At 54.6% G+C, this 14773-nt stretch overlaps 2 protein-coding genes across 2 annotated transcripts; both read left to right on the forward strand.

Moving 5' to 3' along the window:
• Positions 1–2880: 2880 nt before the first annotated feature.
• Positions 2881–3525, forward strand: CGCS363_v008307 (uncharacterized protein; the record flags this gene model as incomplete). Its single annotated transcript, XM_036640156.1, has 3 exons — positions 2881–3176; positions 3223–3242; positions 3485–3525. 3 exons carry the CDS (start codon positions 2881–2883, stop codon positions 3523–3525), a joined length of 357 nt encoding a protein of 118 aa, XP_036495149.1.
• Positions 3526–7258: 3733 nt separating this feature from the next.
• On the forward strand, positions 7259–8488 carry vib-1-1 (Transcription factor vib-1; the record flags this gene model as incomplete). Its single annotated transcript, XM_036640157.1, has 1 exon — positions 7259–8488. One exon carries the CDS (start codon positions 7259–7261, stop codon positions 8486–8488), a length of 1230 nt encoding a protein of 409 aa, XP_036493995.1.
• Between the last annotated feature and the right edge of the window lie 6285 nt (positions 8489–14773).

Consider the following 14773-nt stretch of genomic DNA (forward strand, 5'->3'; position numbering starts at 1 on the left):
GTCAAAGAGAGAGAACCCTGCCGTATCATACCGCCTCTTGGCCTTGGCTCCCGCATCGCAGATACATACAGGCACCGAGGGCCCTTGCCTACGCGGAGGCTGCCTGCTTCGCAGCGATGCTACGCCGCCGGTACAGAGTACGTACATTGCCTATGGATTTCATACCGACATGGCGGGCAGGCCGGCTCAGGATTCAAACATTACCCCCAGAACAACGCACCCAGGCAGCCCTTTTGCATATTGCACCGCACCGCACTGCTCCAATCACCCCATCAAAATTCTGTGTCACCACTCTGCCCGCCCCCTGTTGTGGCCCCATGCAGTAGTGACTTGCTTTCTGCACGCCAGACCGTCGCCATCAGCATCCGCTCCTACATGCCATCACTCAGGCTTTCAGCTGCCTGAGCGGTCTCCGCCTACAGCTGATGGAGAAAGGACCCTGGTGCTCGTGATACGTCACATCACACAAGATCTGATCTATGGACGCAGGCAGTGAAGAAACATGGGGAACCGGTACCCTTTACAGTTTCATCTGGCAGCCGGCCGCGAAAACCCGGCGACAGCGATGACGAGGGAGGAAAATAAGCTAACCTTCACACATCTGGGGGCGTGGTTTGATGTGCATAGATGGCATATGGCCGGCCACAACAGAGAGATCATCAGCCTGCCTCCGTCCTACCCCGTACGTACCATCCGTCCAAACATCAGCAGCTACCTTGGATCCAGCCACGGACAGGTCACAGTCAGGTTCCAGCGGCCCGATCCGATAGTACTGGAGCATACTCGACGGTCTACCTGCCAACCCATGGCAACCACTCTTCCTGGGCTCCCTCGGAAAAATGGTCCCACGCGTGGTGCATCAGCATGCTTTGCTGCAAGTTCTAGTTCTGGAGCTGGCAAACAGCCCCCTCAGCTGTTCGATCTGCGATCTTATGCCCTGCTGAACTGGCAATCTCATCACCCCGACCCCGACGTCGCCGTCTATCCGACCAGTCCGATTGACTAAAAAGCTCCGAAATCAGACTTCTGAAACAATCAAGTTGACTTGATGCCTCAAGTATGGTGGCGCGCAGACGTAACAGCTGGCTAGATCATTCCGGACTAGTTGACGGGAACCTGCACAAACGACCAATCCAACTAACGCGTCCGTCTATATTGAGGCTGCATTACAGAACACGAGGTGTAGAAGTCAATCCTCAGGCCCTGAATCTGAGCTCTTCTGGCTCGAGATTGGCTGTTCATCGCCCTATCCAGAGGAGCCCGACTGTCTGGAAATGGAGGCTTCCAGGTTTCTTTACCCTCCTCGGGTACGCTGTAATCTCATTGGGCCATCACGGAGAGGCACAGCTCAACAGGTTCTATTTCTGCGCCCTTGCTAGCTAATCCCACATTGGGAAACTAGCTATTTTTACAAACTTCGGAGAAGAACTTTTGAAGTCACGATGAGTTGGTGCGCAAAGAAGGAGTCCGGTACCTTCCCAGAAACACAGCATCCTGGGGCAAATGATCCGATGGCACCTTGTCAACCGGTTCAAGCGAAACCCTATTCCCCTCGCACGTGTCATGTGGCGAGCGTGTCTCGGCCGGCAGAGACACGCCTTCTTCACTGTTTGAGCTCCTAGACATGAGAGCTGGCTTGGGCCCCGTCGAACGTTATGTCAAGATAAACAAGCCACCAGGGCTGTTAGCTCGGCTCGGCAGCTTTAGGGCCGAAAGCTTCCTGGTGGATCTTCAACAATCCCATGGTTGTCGCCAAACATGTTGTTTTGGCGTGGCTGTGGAAGCCGCGAGGTTGCTTCCGTCATCCCCGTCAGCCCCGACCGCAGGTTCTCTGGCTGCATACAATGCTTCCGACTACACGAGGTCAAAGCTTCGTCATTCGCATTCACTAACATTACCTTCTTTGAGCCAATCCAACAACATCGACGCAGGGTGTTGGTCGAATCTGGACGTCATGCGGAACCTCGATCTCAGTGGCCGAGATAGTCCGCTAAACGCCCACGACCTACTTTTACGCCTGCAACGTGCCGTTGATAGCCCACTTTCACGCCTGGGCAAATCCTTCCCTATCAGAAGGGGTTGTTTGTGGCGTTTCATCCAGCCCTTGACGGACGGGTAGCCGCAGATTTGCTGCATGGAAGGAGAGGTCAGCGAGGCTTGGAAGGCGCTCTTCCGTTCACAGCACAAGACCTCGACTTACCCGGATACACACCGACGCAGGTCAGTAGATCCTCCGCTCCTTGGCCTCAGAAGGAAGAGGCTTCCGAGGCCCGGATCCATCCGTGGTATCATCGACAAACCACGTAGAAGCGGAAGAGCAATCCCATATTGTTGATAGGGACAGGCATAATGATGTCGACCAGTCGATAGGCTGAATAGGGAGGTGTCATTTCACCCTGATTGCGTCCTCAGACACGGACACAAAGGCTGGCTTGCTTGAATGACCCCGTGGCCTTGGGCCATTGAGAAGCTTGGCTAGCAAACTCGCGTCGTACGGGGCCCTCACCCCCTGCCAGAATACATCGTCTACGGCGGCTTTGGTTCTTTCCCGGTACTTTCACTCGACGGCTTGGCGATAGACAGCTTTCTGTTTTGCGCCATCAGTCTACACGCCCTGGAACCGTATTCCAGCAAAGAGACCACCAACGCAAGGCAACGCACGTCTCTTCGAATAGGAGACTGGGGGTATTGGGAGCTCTCCACACAATTCAATGTCCCTTCACAGTTGTCTCAGAGTCTGCACAACCCATTTGCTCATGCGTGGGGACTGGCTCCCGCCCTGCCTTCCGACTTCGTCTTCCTTGCCTTCGACTCCATGGCAGCCGGCAGTGTGCTTGAAAAAATTTAGGTATCTACTCTTTCTCTTGGTCTGTGCGACATATGTCGAGCAGTAGGTCGCATGTTGAGCCTCCAATCCATCTTCGCTGGTTTTGTGCGATCTCGAGCCAGCCACATCTGGGGGCCTGGTATATAGACACCTGCTTTCCAAGATCCTGCACTCTGTTGGTCTTTTCGCATCTTCTTGATCTGACCGTTCATTTCAAAATACCAAGCCTTTTCTCAGACGTCGAACCCATCAACGCAGGCATCGAAACTAGCTCGCCAAAGCTTCCTCGCATCAAGTACGCTACAACGACGAAGCTTATACGTCCTCGCGCCATCACAGTTGAAGTCCTGTCAGCTTATATAGCAAATCTGTCAATTGATTGATTTGCGCAAAAGTCGAACGAGACTCAGAGACCGTGAGTACAATTATTTCCTTGTTTTGTACTTGGTTGAATCTCACTCATCCGTTTCCTGGATGACGAACGGCAATGAGATTTGCACCAGGGGGCGTTGGCTTAGACCCATATTGCCGGCTGTAATACCGCGCCAGGCCCCGACTCGTCTCTATTTGAGGGGTTTGTCGGCGCTCGGAGGGGATTTCTTCTCAGGCGCAGGCGTCGAATTGAACGGAACAGGAGCTGAAGCTGACGGTCTCCAGGTAGCACAATTCGTTCTGCTCTTCTTCCTGCGAGTGAGTGAGCATCCGTCCCATAATGTTTGATTCCTCGGGGGAAACGACCGAGTGGATCACTGGTACTCGAACGAACGTCCAAGACAAAAGACGACGAGTGGAAGCATGCTGTATGGCGCAGAGTGGACGTCGAGTTAAGCTGGCTGGCTTGTCGATTTTACCGGCACATCTGCGTGGCTTACGCCGTACCCGTCAATGAATGGCGGTGTCCCTAACATGACCAATCCTGCCGGCTTACGGGGTCAAAAGAAACGACCAGCCTCCTTCCCGGCGAACATCAACCTCAGTTGCTGACAGCAGTTTCAAAATGTTCAGGTCGAGCAGGATAAAGGGCTACAGACAAACCCTTGGTATGACCGGAGCACTTTTGGAGAGTCAACCGGTGAGTGCTATGAAAAACCATTTCTCAGGCGAGAGAGGGGGAGAGGGGGAGGGGATAAGACATATCAAGACCAGATGGAGCAAGGCAGGATCTCGTGTCAAGTCGCAGGAAACGCCCGACAACCAACAGGAAGAGAGGGGCGCTCGGGTCTAGCGGGCAAAAGACGGACAAGGGTATTCTGGGAGAGCGTCAGCGTCACAGTTTGCTAACAACTGGGGGTTGGAAAAAAAGAGGATCGAGGAACTGGGGCGAGAAGACCGCTGCTCCAGCACCAGCACCAGTACCAGCACAGGTACGAGCGCAAGCATCAGCACCAGATCGCCGCCCATCTACTACGGCGCGACACCCCTCGTCGCCGGAGACGACCGTCGTATGAATCCTCAACAGCTGCCCAAGGTACCTTAGCTTTTATCTTTTTTTTTTTCCCCTGTCGGATCTCATCCCGTTTCATTTTCAGTCCAGCCCAGTCCAATCCGATCCTTTTCTGTCCGTTCCCCTGCAATGCGACTTCGCGCTTCGTTTTTTCCCCTTTCCCGCCTTCCCCTACAATCTCTCGCATCTAGACGCTGTGTTGGACACACAACGGACGACGGCCCCTACCTTACAAGAGGCGTCGAGCGCACCGTCAGCACAACAACCATGGGCCGGCCGGCTTGATTAACCCAATCAATTTGTCCTCCGGGTCTGCTGGCCATTTGGCGGGGTTTCGCACTTGCACAACGCACACTTCAACATCGTACAACTCAGCACAGCAATCGTCGGGAGACAGCCTGCCTTTTGACAAGAGACGGAGAAGTCAGAAAGCAGAATCGACACGACTTGACGGGTGGCGGGCGAGCCAAAGGGCAGGCAAGGACTGTCACTGGGCCAGGCCGCGTGCCGACGGCGTGATCCTGTCCCGAGGGGCAGCCAGGCGAACAAGCGGGCCGAGTGTGAGGCTTTGCGAAAAAAAAAAAGGTGCGTACGCGATTCGACGCTCATTGCTTTTTCCTGTTTCTCCCGCCTAGTGCACCTTCATCAGCGGCAGTTTTGATTTTGTTTGAATCTCAATCATTTCCCCTGATTTTCTATTCCACGGCCTCCGTCTGCAAGAAAACAGAAAAACGGACGGGAAGCACGAGGGCGCGCACACAAGAACCCCAGAAATGGATGCACTTATCGAGGTCGGAAGCTCTCCTGCTTTAGCCGGGTTTGGGACGATCAGTTCGACTCCCTGGACCTGGCGAGGCGCACAAGACAGGATGCCATGGCCCTTTTCATGCGGATCGGTACCACACCAGCGCCGTGCATCTGGCACCCAGCAGGCACTGCGATGCCTGGCAGCGCCTCTCGTCCTTGGGCGAGGTGATGGGATGTGGGCTGGGCGGTTGTGCAGGTGGGAGTGGGTGTGCGTGTGCCTCTCCTCCTCCTCCTCCTTCCCATGGCCATCTCTCTTGTGCGTGCGTGTGGTGTGTGTGTGTGTGTGTGTGCCCACCGCACGACTTGCCTTTTCGACCCCATCGGCTAGCTCACACGGTCGTCTGCAAGCAATTGTAAGACAGCCAGCTAGTCAAGTACTTTGTGGTGCCTGGCGGTATCAGATCGTACTGCCTGTATCCCATGTTGCCTCCTCTCCCGCACGTCTACTTCTCATCGGTCGGCCTCAACAAGACGAGGCCAGACCGGTCAAACACCCACCCCTCCGCTGCTGCTGCCACGAGCACCTCCCCTGCCCTCAAGACGTTTTGACTCCAGTTGCCTCTTCGTGGGAAGATGTCTCTCTTACGTGTCTCGAGCTAACTTATCACGACTGGTGCTCTGCAGGCCACACTCACTTGCTCGTTAGTCTGTCTATCCTCGATGGATCACACCTGAAGCGCCCCTCACTGGTCAAGCACGGCTCCCTGAAGGTTGCAACAACACAGCGTCGAGATCGGATTGCGAGATCTTGTTCATTGTTTTAATTTCCGTTTCTCAGCAAGAATCATGGTCTAACAAGTGCCGCCCCGTAACTAGGAGTTTGAGCCGTCGACGGGGTATGACTACCTTGACATCCAGCCATCAGGCAATGACATGCGGTATGTGGCAATTCCATTGGCTTTTTCCTCCCCTTCTTCTGGGGGACTCGTCGAAACAACGTCCCGCTCTCGATTCCTGTGCGCTGGTCAGGCTGCAGTGTGCTATTCGGCTCTGGTTCCTTTTTAAATGTCCAGATATCTGCAGCCCCCGGCAACAAACTTATCCCCCCCCACCCCAGCAGTCATATTTTCACACACAAGTGTAGTCCCAGACTCTTGGCTCAGCCTCTCGGTTCTTGGTAGGGTTTCTGCTCAATCTGTCTAGCTGGGCAAGCCTCGAGCAAGAATTGCGTTGCAGAGACAAAAAGAAGGCCGCCCTCATTAGCGGCAAAGAAAAAAACAAATCAAATCAAAGCAGTCCAGACACAGACACCAGAGGAAGAAAAACGCGAGAGAGATGAAGAGGCATGGGTAGCCGCCTTCTGGCACCCAACGTGCCACTAGAAATCCACAGGCATTCCCGCCTATCGCCGCGAGATGGTGGTGTGTCCTCGCATTTCCCGATCCTGTATCCGCTGGCGGTTGTGCAACGCGCTGCTGGCAGTACGACGAGCTGGGAGCTGGTCGCACTGACACTGTGTCTCGCATGCGGACGCAGTACAGCAGTTGTCGTGTCAGGCTTCCAACGCTCTGCTTTGCTTTACTTCCCTTTGCCTTGCACATTACTCTCTCCTTGGAAGGGAAGAAGACACTCGGGCTGACGGGAACATCAGATACGAACACAACGTCAATGCTCCTCTGTCGACGATCGAAGGCCCTCCACAGCAGCCGACGGCGCTCTTAAATCTGTTCAATCCACCTATAACCACCACCACTCCGTACTCCACTGACAGCGGCTTCTACCACACTGCTGCCTCTCACGTCTTTCCCAGCCTGGATGTCAGGCCGCGCCTGGGCTCAAAGTAGGTCGCACACCGTCCCCCCGAACCCCCGACAGCGCCGAATAGGATTGCGTCTATCCAGACAAGACGGACGGGCTCTATGCCCTCTAGCTCTAGCTCTAGACAAATCATGGCCAAACTCCCAGACTTACCTGACAGTAGCACCTCTTCGACGGGCATGCACCGCTCCACAGCATTACCCCATCCTGGCACACAAATCAGTGTGAGAGACCAGTATACTTCCGCGACACCATCTTTCAGGAGGGTCTCGGAACACCAACCCAGATCTCCATCTTACCCAACCGCTTTACGCCGCCATCCCATATCTCCAACTTCAAGCCCGATTACCGGTTTTACCGCACCGACTGCCTTGAGGATGGATGCCGCTGGCCATTATCCTCCGTCCTCTTCCAGGACACCCATGAGCGTGCCTCCGCTGAGCCCCATCACGCCCTTGGGCATCCTCCAATATTCCGATGGAGGAGTCGTCAAGATCGACATACATGGTAACATCGACAAAGGCTTCTTCCAGTCCGACGGCGACTGGACTTGCTACAGAAGGAACTACTTCTCCTGTATTTGCTCCTTCAGCCTGACCCCCCACTATCCCGGCCAGCCGCTGCAATTCACTCTGTCCGGGTCCACGCAGCCTTACAACGTCATCGGCTTCGCAATGTCTATCTCGGCTGTCGTTGCAGAGAACGACTCCCACGTAATCGAACTAGTCCAGCACACGCCTAAGAGAGACAAGGGCCCAATCGCGAAGCCCGAGAAAGTGCGCCTTCATCCCAAGTACCCTCACCAAGCGCATCCCCTCGGGCTATACCCTCACGACACCAGCCTTGGGGGGCCATCCAGAATCGGCGGCGGCTTCGCAGACGGCGGAAGTTTCCCAGGTGCCCAGCAGGGGGGCGACTCATTCCAAACGGAGCACACCTTTGAGCGCATTCAGTTCAAGCAGGCGACTGCTAACAACGGGAAGAGGAGAGCTGCTCAACAGTATTACCATCTGCTGATTGAACTTTGGGCGGATGTAGGCCAGGGACCCGATAACCTCGTCAGGGTCGCGTACCGAAAGTCGGCCAAGATGATTGTGCGCGGTCGTTCACCAGGACACTATCAGGCCGAAAGGCGCGCCAGCACAAGCAGCGGGCCAGGTGGATCGGGCGGCAGCATATCCGGCTACCCGAACAATACAATTCTCGGATCAGAATACTCTGGAGGAGGGGCGGGAATGGCAAATTGCTACGGAGGAGGCTACGACACACGCGGTAGTCAGTACGGAGCACGCCACCATACCGAGCTCGAACCTATGATCCCTCCCGAGGACGCCAAAGCCATCGATACAGCCAAGGAGTACCGTTACTACCCCGGTGCTATCTACGAGCCACCCGAGTCGGCAGGAGGAGTGGAAATGTTCCAAAGCCACCAAAGTCGGCAGGACCACATGCCGCACCTGGCTTCGCAATACGATCCACTTCATGACAGGGTCAAGCGTGATCCCGAGAATGGAATGCTGCCAAGCATCTTCCAACCCGGACCGCTCATGTCGAATCAGCGCTGCGGTCCGTACGAGGGCAAACCTACATCAACAGGCTACTACCCGACAATGGTTCCCCAGTCTGGAGTCAACCTCACCAACATGACTTGAGCGAGCACTGGGTGAAAACCGGGCTCCACGAGGGTGGATCACGGACAACCAACATACAAATACACAAATACACACACTGAAAGCAGCACCGAAAAATGGGTCGAACGAAGAATGATGGCAAAACGGTTGCTCTACTCTCCTCCATTCTTCTGGATTTTGTTCACTGGAGAGATATTCGCAACAACTGGCATAAACTCGACGGCGAGAATCTTGGCGCATGGAAATAGTATAGGGATTTTATTTGGGACGACGCGATATCCGAACGAGAAAGGTTGCATGTTGGAAGACTCAGACAACCTAGTGAGGAAACAAGGGTTATGGCGAACCGGCGCGTGGGATACAGAAAGATAATTTGTGGCTTGGCTTGGGGACGGCGGAATTTTCGCCCGGCACGCCCAGAATCAAAACAACACGTCATGGGAAGGAAAAGTTTGGGGGAAATCATGTCCACGGGATACGGAGAACGACAGGCATTGTTAGGGATACCCGCTTGCGCATTTCGGATTCTCCTTTTGGTCTTTTATTTCTTTCCATCTACACCCCCCCTTCCCCAACCTTTTTTGGCTGGTCACCCCTCCATCTTCTCTTCTCTGGGCATATGGTTCTGTAATAATGCGAGGATATGGAACATTCGCTTCAGCAAAGAGAACTTTTTTTTTTTTTTTTGATGATATCACACTTGCGGACGAGACAAAGGGCGGGCGAGAGGATAGGCCGGTGAAGAGAAAGACAGGGACCGGCGTTCAGGATACGGCTCGAGTCGTCAGGACACGAGCCGTTTAGGGCTTGGAAACTTGGGCCAGGTACTGGGGAAGCATGGGCGGGCGCCGATGCCAGGTACTTGGTATGTTTTCTTCCTGGGAGTGCAGTATTTGCGTACCTGTTATCTATCCTCTTTTTGCAATACCTGATATGAGGCAAAAATTATGACATACCCTTTCGCTCCTCAGCAGACGAAGCCAACCAACGCGCAGTTTGCTTTCTCGTGTATATTTGCGTGCCTGTTTGCCACTTCTTGCTCCCATCATGGTCTCTGGCCATCATGCGGATTCGGGACCAGCCCCGACTGGGCGATATGCGATGAGCTTCTGAATAGAGAGGCATCTTTAGGCAGCGGGATGGACTACGGAACGGGTGTAGATGCGGACGGCCCCAGGGTTTAGTTGAATGCAAGACCGAGCAAGGGCCCGCAAGCTGTCGTCGTTGTGAATGCAGAGAGTGACAGAGAGAGACCACGGCGGATTAAAGGGCAAACTTCAGGTTCTGTTGCGGCAGTTTCCTGCATCGTACTTCTTTCTTGTCGGCTTGGCCCGGTAGATCCCTGCCTCGCCATCGGGTAGACGAAGGGTTGACATTGGACGGGCTGCAGCGCGCGGCAGCAATGGGTAGACTACAGAAGCAACAACAATATGGAATAATAGGATGGTAAGGGGGGGCTGGGGGGGAGGGTGGCCTGGAGAGAAATGAGACTGGTTGGCTTGTCGTGGTATGCGTCGCACCAACGAGTGCCATTTCCGGGCTGTTCCCCTCTTCTTTCCTCCTTCTTTTCCCTCGCTCTCAGGGCTGTTTCAAGGAAGTGTTTCCCGTATCCCCCGCTGCCCCCCTCCATTTCTCTCTCTCTCTCCCACACACACACACACACACACATCCATACACGTCCCACCCAGCCTCAAGCGCGGAACGGTGAAGAAACGGGGAGAAGGAGAGCAATGGGAAGAAGAAAGTGTGTATGTGGTGACGGGCACAACACCTACACACAGAACCCGCTGGTCTGGTTCTATACGAACCTTGTCGGAACACAGCATGAACGACGGGGAAGGGGGGCGATGGCTTGGTTTGCGGTGAGCTCGGCTGGCAGAGGTGGAATTGCAAAGGGGGCTGAGGGAGTAGGTGGTGATGATGCCGGGAGCCGCTGGTTCATGCGAGTTTGCGGGCGGGAGACGCCGGGCGTGCTACGCGGGCTTTTTTCCTTTCACTGTAGTATGTGGCCCGACAATGATTGGGATGATACAGGGGCAAAAGTCGAGAGCAGGAGGTTCTGTTAGTTCCCGTCGCTGATGAATGGGCTTGGTATGTTTGGTGGATGCTTCCTGTGTGTGTGTGTGTGTGTGTGCACGCGCAGCTAACCGTGAAAAGTGCGGCCCTCCACCAAAGGGGTGTAATGGGAGGGGGCGCCCCTTGATGTCGGCGGAGAGCAGGCAGAGAGAGGCGGAAGGTAGCTTCTCGGATGGTAATCGGATGGTGGAGGGTTAGTCGCACCGCATCAGCGCATCCCGGCGCCCTCCTACGGCAGCCCCTGTGACCTGGCCCGGACGAATATGACAGGTAAGTTTGTGGGTTTGGGTTGGTTGGAGGGTCTCTCAGTGAAGTCGCATGTAAGATTGCATTCTGGCACCGAGGCGTTGGTTCGCGGCGCTTGGCTGGGAGGTGATGGCCCCAGTATGGTACCATTTGACGATTGTCATCTTTGTTGGAGGAGACTCATGTGACGCGGTGAGGTATTCGGAGAACAAGAACATGGTATGTGAGTGCGCGCGCCGGATCCAAGGGAAGTGGGAGGCAAGACAGACTGATGTTGCGAGTCGCAGGCGTTGCGAAATGAACGAAACCGGGGGAAGTTGGAGTGAGAGAGAAAAAGCCGCGACTCACAGCTGGCTGCAAGCCATACATGGATCTAATCATGATCTCGATTTTGGTCCCCGGTTCATAATGAACCCTTGTTACTCACACTGGCCTCCTCTCCCTCCACCGGACTGTTCTCCTGTCCCTGAGCTATTTTGGCGGGGGTGTTTTATTGCGGCAGTCGAGAAGCTGCCTACGGTAGACGAGGAAAAGAGGGGTGGGAGGGCTTACGTCGAGGTTTCTTTGGAAAGAAAAAAGAAGAAGGGGGAAGAAAAAACCCGTCTGCATGTCTCATCGCGCATCACCCTTTTTTCCCTCGTTTTTGTTTCTTTTTTTTTTTTTTTTGGTGCCCCCTCCCCCCAACGCTCCGAGAGTGCAACGTGATGTCAAGATGGGAATAGACGACGTCAAACGTGTGAGGGGTCCACCGGTTCAACTGATGTCCAATTAAGGTTTTTGAGTGACATCCCGGACCTCAGACGTGTTGTTTTAGTTTAGAAGCTAAGAGTGTTTTAGTGAGGAGTCTAAGACCTTCCAAGGAGGAAATTTCGGGCAAGAAGGGTTGAGCCTTAAAGTGAGGGGGAAGAGAGGTGGTTGGCTGGGCAGAAAAAAGAAAAAGCAATGTGTGTGTGTGAGAGGAAGACAGAGAAAAAAAAAAAAAAAAAAAAAAAAAAAAAAAAAAAGACGGTCGGTCCGGGACACGCAGCAGACAGACATGCTGGACACACCCGACACAAGATGCCTGCCGCCCTGCCCTGTTCCTTGCTACATACGGATACCTTAGCTGAATCTGGGTAGGGAGGTGCAGTACTTTCACTTTCGGAGCAGGGTAGCAGCGCTAGAAGAGGCATTCTTTTCGGCATGGCCCTAATTATTCCCGCCCGTCACCTAGGTACTGCGCGGGGGCGGGGACCGGAGAGCGGAGACCGGACGCCGAAGACCGGGGCAGCTCCCGTCCAGTCCCTCACCTCCCATTCTTGACGTGCGCTGGTGATTGATTCCAGAAGGTGCTGGCTGTCAAGACCATTGCCAATGCAGTCGAGTTGACTGATTCAGCTGAGCACAATGCGACTCCAGTAGGACTGCGTAGTATATCTCCTCCTCTTTTGATATCATTTCCCCTCCCATTGCAAGGGGGAAAAGACGCAGATATGGGTCCAGGTCTGACGGAAGAGGAAAATGCACTACTCAGGGGGACCCATGGAGCTGTCGTTGGAGCGGGACCTGACGCAACAGAGGCCCAGTGTATCCGTATGCTATCCCCGGCCGTAAATGAGATCGCGCTTCGGGGAGCGTCGGCGAATCGGGTACCTTGTCCAGGTTGCGGAGCGTGACCACCAGGCGGTAAACAGGGCAGGCAGTGTGAGGCTTTGGCTTTGCCCACGGTGAGAGCGGCGTCGGGATGTTTGCCTGGGACTTACCTAGGAGACAGGCGACAGAATAACAGTACACGCGGCGCTTGTGGCCGCTTTCAACCAGGTATCGCCGGGACACCGAGTCAACGACACCTACCTACTTACGAATACCGTCAAAGGTATGACCCGAGGGAATGGGGATCGCGGTGGGGACCTCGAGCTGTCATGGTCTTGCAGCAGGCAGGCGGGCTCCGGGTTTTCTGATTGAGGGCTGATCATCCGACCCAACCTGCCCCGCTGCAGCTGCGCAGTGTGTCTTCTGTCTGCCCAGAGCAGAAGACAGGTACCCACTCGAGATTAGATTGAACTACCTACCTTAGCTACCTACACGACACCTGCATACATCTTCTCAGCTTCCTTCCTCTTGCGTGTCCCATGCGTTGTTGATCACCCATTCACCGACGGTGAGCCAAGAGAAACCTCAATGCCCGCCGCAGCCTTGCCGACCTTTGGAGCGTCACATCTTTCATCGTTACGACCTGCCCTGGCCTGCCTTTACCTCCAGGCTCTTGGAGATGAAGAGTAATCAGTAATTTGCTACCTCGGTGCACATTCCCTCATCCCTGTTCCCCAGCTCTTGGTCTGAGCCTCCCAACTCACCGACTGCCTTTGCCGCAGTTTGACGTCGTGAGGGTGCTGCTTACGAAGGACATCGTCATCTTCACCGTTCCCGCCCAAGAGCCGACTTCACGTTGCACAAAGTTTCTTCCTCAACTCAGCCTTACGGCCAGCCATCATCTTTCCGTCTCACTGGCCACCCTCCCTTAGTAAAGCCCTTACGGAAAGAACACCACCGCTGCGAGGACAATGATTCAGCTTCAGAAAAGGTGCACGTCTCACAACGGGCAGATTGTTCGCCTCCCCGGCCGCTCGCTCATCGACATTCGTCAGTGAGAGCTCATACCAACTGACCCGACGGATGCGAGGTGTCATCATCCTCCTTTCTTTTCCAGCAGTCTTTTTGGCCTTGGCACGCCGTGTTCCCGCCCGTCTGCCCTCGCAGCCCCTCAACCGTGCTCACCGATCTTGTAATCGCCGCCATCCGCCTTCCAATCGGGACATCCCTCGGGTCATCGAAGTCCGGCTTTCCCTTTCAGTCCGTCCACGACCTATGTTTCCGGGGAGACTCTCGCCTTCACCACTCATCGCCCACGGAGGCCAAGCTCCAGCGCCTGCCATTTGTGAGATTGACACGACGCCTGAGGTAGGCGGCTGCTAGTGCTGAAATCCTGGGGGCGGCTGACTTGTCCCGTGTCACTCCGAGTGATGAGACCTGCAGCGCTGACCTTGTGCTTCTGTATGGGCACAACATCTAAAGTTGTCAGGGATATGTTCATTTCAGTCTGTCAAAGTGCACCGTCTCCTCCACCGCGGGGCGTGGGTTTGCTTCCATGCCGCAGCTGTGGCGATGATGTTGTTCGGTGACGACGACAACAACGACGACACACCGACCAGGTTCCATCGGGCCCTGTTCTCATGCACCGGCCTTGGACCTTTCACCTCACCCACGGCTTGTCACATATCCCCAGCTGCTCTATCCCTGCTCTGACTGATCGGAAGCGTTAGTCCTTACGAAGTAGTCGATTGCCGAAGTCGATGGTAGCGCTCGAATGACCCCATGATCAACGAGGACGGGTAGATCAAGCAGATCAAAATCCGCACCGTCATCGTCATGACATGTCGGCACGCAGGGATTCCTCTCAGACGGGGTACGGCTATACTATGGTTTCTGAAGGGGGGCGCACCGCAGCGGGCATTTACGATGCGTAACATACGAAATCAGTGTGCATTCTGTGCATTTCCTGTCTCACAAGACCTCCATCGATTCCTTTCCATCTGCGCCTACCGCTGGCACTTTTTCTCAGCTGCCGGATCACTGGACTTGTCAGCTTATCTGAGGGGTGACGAGGAAAGACCGCCATGTGGCTGGGGAAATGTCGAGACCCCCCGTCCAAGCGTTTTGGTTGGAGGCTTGAAATCCACTCGTATTGATTATTGAGTTGTCCTCTTACGGGTAGATTATCCGTGTTCTATTGATGGTAGAAAAGGTTACAAAGGATGATGGCACCGATGAGAGCTCAAATGTCGCGTTGGAGGTTCTCATCGTGAGGATAGCGTGATACTGAGCCCTTGCGTCGCCTCTGAGTCCCGGATGCCAAGTGTGTTGCTAAGGGAACTTATGTTTACTTGACAATTCAGTCAGTTTAGATCCAAAATCTCAAGCTTGAGGGTCAAAAGAAGAAGTAAG

This window comes from Colletotrichum siamense (genome assembly GCF_013390195.1).
Source record: "Colletotrichum siamense strain Cg363 chromosome Unknown KSG_Cg363_contig05, whole genome shotgun sequence".
Taxonomy (NCBI): Eukaryota; Fungi; Ascomycota; class Sordariomycetes; order Glomerellales; family Glomerellaceae; genus Colletotrichum; species Colletotrichum siamense.